General features: G+C 45.3%; 1 protein-coding gene across 1 annotated transcript in view; it reads left to right on the top strand.

The window, feature by feature from the left end:
• Positions 1–333: 333 nt before the first annotated feature.
• The window catches only part of CREB3L2 (cAMP responsive element binding protein 3 like 2), a 40,455-nt gene continuing 31,234 nt past the window's right edge, over positions 334–9,554 (top strand). The window contains exon 1 of the mRNA XM_073567572.1: positions 334–735. Coding sequence (XP_073423673.1) covers positions 640–735 — 96 coding nt within the window. The 5' untranslated portion in view covers positions 334–639. The remainder of the gene's footprint in view (positions 736–9,554) is intronic.

Here is a 9,554-nt window from a genome sequence, read left to right as displayed (position 1 = left end):
ACTGCTCAAAGTACACACGGGGGCGGGGCCTGCTCTGCGTGTGGCTGCACAGATATTCTTGTCCTTATCTCATTGGTCGCGCCATCTTCTCTCTCCCGCTCATTGGTCCTCAAGAGCGTCAGTCAACTCGCTGACACTCTCTCCGCGCCTTGCGATTGGCTGGCGGAGTTATCAAACAGAAACAGCCCTGCCCACATTCCAGTGACCTGCAGCTGGATGTATCATCGGGGCATGGAACGCTCGCTGATTGGCTGAGACTAAAGAAGCTGGGCGAATAGAGGATGGTGATTGGTTGGAATTGAGACAGGGCGTGTTTTGTGTCCAGGAGGGCGGGCGTGGGGTGAGTGAGGCTGTCAGTCTGAGCCTGGACTTTGCAGAGAGAAGTTCTCTGTGCTGTGCACTGACTGGCATTACCCTGACCTCCCACTGGACCTTACAGCCCCTCACACTGGACTGAAGCCACTGTAACCACATAGCAAACACTGCCACTGCCTTCACCTGCAGGAGACTCCTCTATTACCACAAAATCCTCACTTCTTACCCCCATTCCTGTCCCTTTAAACTGCTGGGATCAGCTGATCTGTCAGAATTATCAGGCTCCAGTTGCAATTAACTCTTCGTGTTGATACCTCTCAGACCATGGAGATCCTGGAGAGCGGAGACCCCGTCATACAGTGGGACCGTAAGCTGAGCGAGCTGTCCGAGGGGGCCGAGAGCGACTCGCTCTACAATACGGTAAGAGTGCGAAATGGGTCGAAAAGTTATTTTATTCTCGCCCGTCAGTTGTTACCGTTAATCATGGGACCCATTTTTGGGGTCTTTTTGGGGGGGGTCTCTATTTTTCTTATTTTTCTTTACCGTCCCAATATTTAAAGGGGAAGATGCGTTGAATACAGATGTGATAGCGCTCCACACCTGGCTAGGGGCCAACATATGGGCGATGTGACACGCGCGCGACCGTAAAACTTTGTAGTAGCCGTTTTTGGAAATTTTTCAAGTTTTTTTTTTTTTACTGTAGAAAATAATTTTATTAAATTACCTTTGCCTCTCTACTGCTTTGCTGATCCATCTCGTAGACGTCACTTCTATACTCGTTCCTAAGTTACAGCCTTTCGTGAACAGATGTGCTGGAGGTTATATAGAAACTTTGGTTGTAGGCGTAGTTGATGTAGCTGTCACTTTAAGAAATTAAAGGGAAACTCTGCAGATGTGTGATAAAGTCCGTTTTGGACTTGGTACAAGTCGGGATCAACGGTTGTATATAAATTTCCAGCATTTGTGAACTAATGTAAGAGGAAAGGGGTCCTGAAAGTTGAGGCCAGCAGGTAACCTAGCAACCATGACAGTTTACAGGACTAACTCTTGACCTATTTAGTCCTGTCATTGTTCTTCCTGCATAAGAATTGCATCAGAATTCACCTCTTTACATTAGAAGGGGTAAAATCCGTGCTCAAATGTGCGCGTAAAATCCGTGCTCAAATGTGCGCGTAAAATCCGTGTAGTTTCCTGCTCTCGGATCTGTACGTTTTTTTCCCCCCATTCAGAAGTGTTTCCATACACAGACTGAAAGGTGAGATCTTGGCAAGAAAGTTACAGAACTTTTCACCTAATGAAAACGCTTTATTGATTCAAAGCCAGAAAAAGTTGTGAATCCAATCAGAATATTTGTAATTAAAGGGGTTGTCTGGGAAAAAAAAAATGGCGGCTTTCTTCCAAAAAAAATGGCGCCAGATTAGTCTACAGGTTGTGTGTGGTATTGCAGCTGAGACTCGTTTATGTGAAAGGGGTGGCTTATCTGCCAGTAACCTGTAGACAAGTGTGGCTCTCTTTATGGAAGAAAGTAGACATCTTTCCGATACCGGGGCAACCCCTTTAATCAATGTGGTCCCCTCATCTATTAGCTGTAGCTGGAGTAGAGATTGGCTACAAAGACTAGCCCTTCGTCTGGAGGACCTGGCACGTCCATGCATTAGCAGACAACCCATTGATTTCAATGAGAATCATGCAGTACTTCATTTCTCCTCTGGGGGAGCTGCAGGGAAATCAGACACTTGATAACCAGATCCCCCACAGATTAGAACTGATTGTTGGGGGTTTCAGAAGCGGGATTCTATGTGATCAGTTTATTTACATGATGAGGATGCCGAGTTGGACCTGGAGGGGCAGGAGACATTCCTATTTCATACCCTGCACATTTATTGAGTCGGGAGGACTGTTTGCTAAACAAGGTCCTACGTGAAACAATGACCTTACCAGCAAATCCCTCCGCAAACACGTCCCCCTATATCATTTACACATGGAAACGCGTGACCATGCGACTTGTTGTTAGCAGCCAGCCAGACAGCGCTGATTATTTTGTGTACGCAGCTCCTCTGCAGACTGAGGCACACAAGGGCTCGGTGGTGACGTCTTATTACATCTCTCCCCTGCTACTGGAAGATTAGCAACAAAAAAAATGCAAGAGGCGGTTAGAAGAGAGTAAGACTGCGAGGTCTGACTACACAGTGTAGTCTGTTGCCGTGGAAACACATTGGTCTGCATAGGAGCTGTGTACACAAAACAGTTTCAATTAAAACTTTTTTGCAAAGCGGCTCGATTTTTTTCATTTCAGATGAAACCCTTTCCATCCACTGACAGCAAACGGAGATCTCAAAAGCGATAAGGAATTGTAACACAAAGTCTTTGAGAAAGTAGAAGTTCTTCTCTTTTTACAGTTTCCCTTTCATAGACGGGGAATTCTACGTAGGAAAGATGGCTGCCGACGGTCAGATCCAACGAATTGCCTTTTTTTCCCCTCCGAATGCTGGATTACCAGGTATTCCGGATTACCAGATACCGTACATACATGTGTATATTAGCTCCTTTTTTCAGGCCGTGGCTCGCCCGCTGCTCACCTCCTAGACTCGAGTCAATTCACCGCTGTGGAATTCTTGGCTGCGTTACAGAATGTCTAGAAAGGATCATTGTGGTACCGGGACCCCCCCATCCCCTCCGCAGGAACCGCACCATTGTACTTCTCTTCTAGGACCTGTGATCACATGAGTTACCATAAGGCGCTGGATACCGTTATATCGCCATGTAATTATTAGCTAGGATGAAGCTACAACTCCCATCGGACAACGTGCTTTGGCTGTCAGGGTATGCTGGGAATTGTAGTTCCTCTTCAGTTTTGATATCAGACATAGAATCTATATATATAACAATTGGATCAGTGGCTGCCTGCATATTTGGCGCCGCTTATCCCATACAATGGTGGTTACATTTGCTGTTGCAACTTTTTAGGATGAAACGTCCCCGCACCCCCTGTCCGCAGTCTGGCTGACAATATGGGGGCACAGTCATGGAAGGACCGACCCTTTGAAATCTGATCCAGGATGGCTTCCGCTTCCAGATGACTGAATACATCTCTGGACCAGATGCTGCTGGCAGCACCAGTAGCCGGTCTATCGCCTGCCACATGTTAAAGGGACCCCAACACCTGGATTTGCAGTTTTACCCCCAGGGTGTTGGGCACCTTTCTGTAATATGCATAAAGTAATGATATTTTTTTTTCTTTTTCGAAAAATGGCTGCCTGCATGTAACAAGTGGGTCAAATAACAGCGGTTTTTCTTTAAATATTTTATATCTTTCACTTTTTTTTCACTTTATTTTACATTTTTTTTTTTCACTTTAACTATTTTTTTTATTTTTCACTTTTTTTTCTTTTATTTTTTAAACCCGAAAATACTTTTTAATTGTGGGTTACTTACACCACAAAGACCAGTGTACATATAACAGTGTCTGCAGCGCTAGTGCCAGGCGGAACAAGAGCCCTGTAATAACACGTCTAAATATATATATCGGCATAGGCTGAATCAGAGTGTGGGGGGAAGGGGGCGAATAGCGGACAAAGGAACCCTTCACACCCGGCCACTGTTCCTCTAGTGACTGTATTGTTATAGTGATATGACGAGATGTGCGCCGTTCCGTACGTTTGTGCCCCCCCATTAGGTGCCAGAGTTTCGTCCATTCTCTTATATTCATTTTAAATAAAGATTTCTGATTCTGGGAATGCTGGGTGACAACCAGTATGGCCGCCACATGTGATCAGGTCTAACCTCCTATACCAATACTGTCCAAAGACCAAATGCCTGAATTAATGAAGACCCCAGATCAGATCCCTAAACCAATAAAATCTCCAGACCAGGCCCCTAAATAAAGAGAACAATGATGAGACGCACTGAATGAATACAGATCCCAGGCCAGGCCCCGCCACAAAAAAAAAATGATAGGTAAATGAAGACCCCCAAACAGGGCTCACTAAATACAGACCACCTAAACTAACTACAGACACCCAAACCAGCCCACTAAGGCCCCTCCATAAACGAATACACTCCCTAGAACAGACCACCTGCAAATCCCAGATCAGAGACCCTGAACTAATACAGACCCCAGACCAGCACCCCCACCTAAAAAAAAAAAAATACTAATACAATCCCACTCACCTCCTAAATCAATGCAGACCCCAAACCATGCTCTCTGAATATAGACCCCTTAAATGAATGCAGTCCACTACACCTACCTCAGATCCTAGAATAGATCCCCTGAACTAACAGAAACCAGACCCCTAAAAGTAATGAAGCCCATCTGAACGAATACAGGCTTCAAGCCAGAGCCTTTAGACTAACACAGACCCCAGACCAGACCCCTTGAAAGTAATAAAAAAAAATCTGAATGAATACAGACTTCAAGCCAGAGCATTTAGATTAACGCAGAGCCCAGACCCCCTAAAACTTAATAGAGACTGCAAACAAGACTCCCTAATACCAGGCCACCTGAATGAATACTGACCCCTAGACCAGACCCCCTAAACGAATACAGAACTCAGACCAGGCCCCCTACATGTAAACAGCAGTTGTGCTCTGTGCTGGTGCCCAGAAGAGAAAATAACTTTAGTTATATGTAGAGGTGGGAACATTTTTTTCGTCTCCCCTTTTTCATAGACATGTGACTACTGCGACTCCCGTAGATGTGTGCCCATAGGCCTCATGTATAAATACTGCTCCGGGGTAGATTTCATCAGTCGTCCATAGCAACCAATCGGCTTCCAGTTTAGATCTTTCAACTGCTAGATTGAAAATGAGACGAGCTATCTGATTGGTTGCTATGGGCGACTGTTGTTCCTTCTTCTCCGGGCCTAAGATGTGCTTGGTTTTCTATATGGCCGCACATTCTTCTCCCCCTTCTTTTACCTCAAGTGACTTTCCAGCTGCAGACTGCCGGCAGCCTCGGTTTATCCGAGGTATTTCTGCAGCAGTCTGCAGTTATGAAGGATTTCTGTTATGATGGTCACTTTCCCTCAGGCCAAAAAAATATAAAAGTATTTTATGGCCTTGACGAGTATTTACTTGCTGACTATTCGTCTGGCCTGTACTTGTTTTATCACGTCGGGATATGGTGGTGATGAGTCTAGCCTCTGCCTTTCAGGACTCTTAGAAAGCCATGTAAACACTTTCGGGGAGGGGCTGCGGTGGACAATTTGGTCGTCATCGACCTTTCCTAGGGCGCGATATAAGTACAATGGTGGAAAGTAATACGAATTGGCACTCTGCGTAACATATGGAGATACGTTACATGAAGTAAAGATCATTTCGGGCCTTAAATGGCTGATAACAGGGAACACTAGCTTGTTATTAGCCGCATCCCTTTGAGAAGATTCCATATTAAAAAGCGCTCGCGTTTCCTGCATCCGACAATTATTCCGTTCACGGGAAAACATGACCTCGCTCTGCCAGAGAATCCTTCCATCTGACTCATGGGGTGGGCTGGACATTTTCTTCCCCCCCTTCTCTTTCCATTGTGGGAACCTTCCTCTCTGTTTTTTTTTTTTTTTGCATTTCTTTCCTTCGCCTTAAATTTCCTTTGGAATGCGTAAAAATGTCGACAGCTTTCTCCATATCCCTGGAGAAAAGTCAGCTGTAGCGTGTTTTCGATGAGCTTTTCGATGGCTGATAGTAACCATATTGGTTTTATCATCTATTTTTGTTTTATTCCTTTTTTTTTTTTTTTTTACCTTTTTAGCCGGATCAGATCATTTTCAGCTCGGCAATCTTGGGCGCTTCTTGTGTTTACTAGGCCTCATGACATCAGGATATTGTGGCGAAACGTGCGTCATGACGTTGCATGGGGCCTAGTGACGAGGCCTCCATTTACATAATTAGGGCTGAGCAAAAAGATTTGCTCTGCCTTTGAATGGTATCCTAGTCCTGCCCGCCGAGCAATCGGGACCGGAGCAGTCTTCACTTTTGTTTCCGGCATTCTGACATCAATTGAGGCCTAGTGACTAAGCTTCACGGAATATCATTATGTGTTTTGTTACAACACCCTGACATTGTGGGGCCTAATACGCATAAGAAGTGTCCAAGATACTGGCCACAGAAGTCAAGACCTCTTTCTGGTCAACTAGTGATATATGCTCGGACTGGCTGATAGGGGAACAGGGAAATCCCCCGGTGGGCCCCTGTATATATAAATATAGAAAAAGCTAACAAAAAAAACTGCCATAGAATCCATGTAACGTTGGATGACCGCTCTTAACGGGTCTTTCATGAAGTAGAGTTTGCAGTCAAGTAATAGCCCAGTGAGACTGCAGCATCGCAATCTAAAAGCCCCGTGTGTTACATTAAAGGGATGCACATTCTTTTACCTGCTCAGACTTGCCATTGATTTCTATACACACCGTCATGGCTGCCATCAGTGGCTGTTACCCATCAGCTGTGTAGGAGATCATGTCAGGGACTTGAAAATTCTCCATAGGACCAAAAGACATAATCGATGCATGTAAAAATAGCCAACAGCCCCTAAACAGATCTGCTTAGTTGGTTTCCACTTACCATCAAAGACCCTGTTGTCCCCCCCGTACAGCACGGCCAGTGTTCTGCGGCTGACGGCTCCCTCATATTTGGGGCCGGGCTACAGTAAAAGGGCAATTCAGATTACAAAGAGTCATTGAATTGAGTTGCAGAATTTCTGTACATTGCTCTTTTTCTCTGATTCATATTTCATTTTAGGAAATTTTATTTTTTTATTTTTTTTTTGTACCGTATGTATGTGTGTGTGTGTGTGTGTGTGTATATATAATATAATTTATTTTTATTTTTTTCTTGAGCAGTGTGTATATAAAGGGAACACTTAAACAACAGAATACAACTCCAAGTAAATCAAACTTCTGTGAAATCAAAGTCTCCACTTAAGGGGCCTTTACACACAGCGATATCGCTAGAGATATTGCTAAAGCGTCACCGATTTTATGATGCAGCAGCGATATCGCTATGTGTGATACTTACCTCCAACCGGCTTCCCCGCTGTCTGTCGCTGACCAAGCAGCTCCATTTCTTGTTGGGCGCTTCCTGCTGGCGCCGACGAGCGACGTGTGGACGCGGGCGGGAGGACGTCAGGATCGCTGCGTCTGAAAGGTAACGACTGCTGCTGCATCGCTACATCGCTGTGAGATCTGCCTGTGTGGCAGCTCACTAGCGACCAGTTAGCGATGCACCAGCGATCCTGACCGGGTCCTATCGTTGTCGGGATCGCTGGTGCATCGCTAAATGTAAAGGGGCCTCTAGGAAGCAACACTGATTGACAATCAATTTCACATGCTGTTGTGCAAATGGAATAGACAACAGATGGAAATTATTGGTAATTATCAAGACACCCTCAATAAAGGAGTGGTTCTGCAGGTGGGGACCACAGACCACATCACAGTACCAATGCTTTCTGGCTGATGTTTTGGTCACTTTTGAATATTGGTTGTGCTTTCCTACTCGTGGCAGTTTGAGACGGACTCTACAACCCACACAAGTGGCTCAGGTAGTGCAGCTCATCCAGGATGGCACAGCAATGCAAGCTGTGCCAAGAAGTTTTGCTGTGTTTGTCAGCGTAGTGTCCAAAGGCAGGAGGCGCTACCAGGAGACAGGCCAGTACACCAGGAGACATGGAGGGGGCCGTAGGAGGTCAACAACCCAGCAGCAGGACCGCTACCTCAGCCTTTGTGCAAGGAGGAACAGGAGGAGCACCTCCAGCAGGCCACAAATGTGCGTATGTATGCACAAACGGTTAGGAACCGACGTCCACAGATGGGGGTTATGCTCACAGCCCAACACCTTGCAGGACGCTTGGCATTTGCTACATAACACCAGGATTAGCAAATTCACCACTGGTGCCCTGTGCTCTTCACAGATGAAAGCTGGCTCACACTGAGCACATGTGACAGACATGACAGAGTCTGGAGACGCCGTGGAGAGCAATCTGCTGCCTGCAACATCCTTCAGCGTGACCGGTTTGGCAGTGGATCAGTAATGGTGTGGGGTAGCATTTCTTTGGAGGGCTGCACGGTGTTGGGCTGTGAGCACAACCCCCATCTGTGGACATCGGGCACTCAGAACATCCTCATGGAGTTGGTTTCAAACCGTTTGTGCAGACACATGCACATTTGTGGCCTGCTGGAGGTCATTTTGCCGGGCTGTGGCAGTGCTCCTCCTGTTCCTCCTTGCATAAAGGATGAGGTAGCGGTCCTGGTGCTGGGTTGTTGCCCTCCTACGGCCCCCTCCACATCTTCTGGTGTACTGGCCTGTCTCCTGGTAGCGCCTCCAGCCTCTGGACACTACGCTGACAGACACAGCACACTTTCTTGCCACATCTCGCATTGATGTGCCATCCTGGATGAGCTGCACTACCTGAGCCACTTGTGTGGGTTGTAGAGTCCGTCTCATGCTACCACCAGTGTGAAAGCACAACCAACATTCAAAAGTGACCAAAACATCAGCCAGAAAGCATTGGTACTGAGATGTGGTCTGTGGTCCCCACCTGCAGAATCACTCCTTTATTGAGTGTCTTGATAATTGCCAATAATTTCCATATGTTGTCTATTCCATTTGCACAACAGCATGTGAAATTGATTGTCAGTCAGTGTTGCTTGCTAAGTGGACAGTTTGAATTCACAGAAGTTTAATTTACTTGGAGATATATTCTGTTGTTTAAGTGTTCCATTTATTTTTTTGAGCTGTGTGTGTGTGTGTATATATATATATATATATGTATGTGTATGTGTGTGTGTGTGTGTGTGTGTATGTGTATATATATATATATATATATATATATATATATATCTTGTTTTGAACCAGCAGTTGGATTTTGCTCACTGTTTTTCTTGTCTGTCTTGTTGTACCGGAGTCTAAAGATCGCTATTTGCTCATTACTCGTGTCAGATCTATGATCTAATCCTACAAATATTACTCTACTTACAGAAATAATCCAATCCCCCTGTGAGACAAATAGACTTTCCCTTAGAATAGAAAGCCCTGTCGTGGTAGAGCTAAATACTGACTGCCTCAAACCGAATCTGTACGGGGTAGAAGAAGGGGGATGTAATAGCATTTATGAAAACTTTTACTAAAACTTGTTTCAATTTTTCTGGCCAGAGTTCGAAAGCTGTCCAGATGGTCCAAGATGTAAGGTTCATCTAATAATCGTAAAAGCTCAAATTGTACATAAATCCAAGTATAGTAAGAAAAAA

Source organism: Dendrobates tinctorius, unplaced genomic scaffold, assembly GCF_039654945.1.
Source record: "Dendrobates tinctorius isolate UK_male_01 unplaced genomic scaffold, ASM3965494v1 ptg000020l, whole genome shotgun sequence".
NCBI classification, from domain to species: Eukaryota; Metazoa; Chordata; class Amphibia; order Anura; family Dendrobatidae; genus Dendrobates; species Dendrobates tinctorius.
This window is presented reverse-complemented; position numbering and strand designations above follow the sequence as displayed.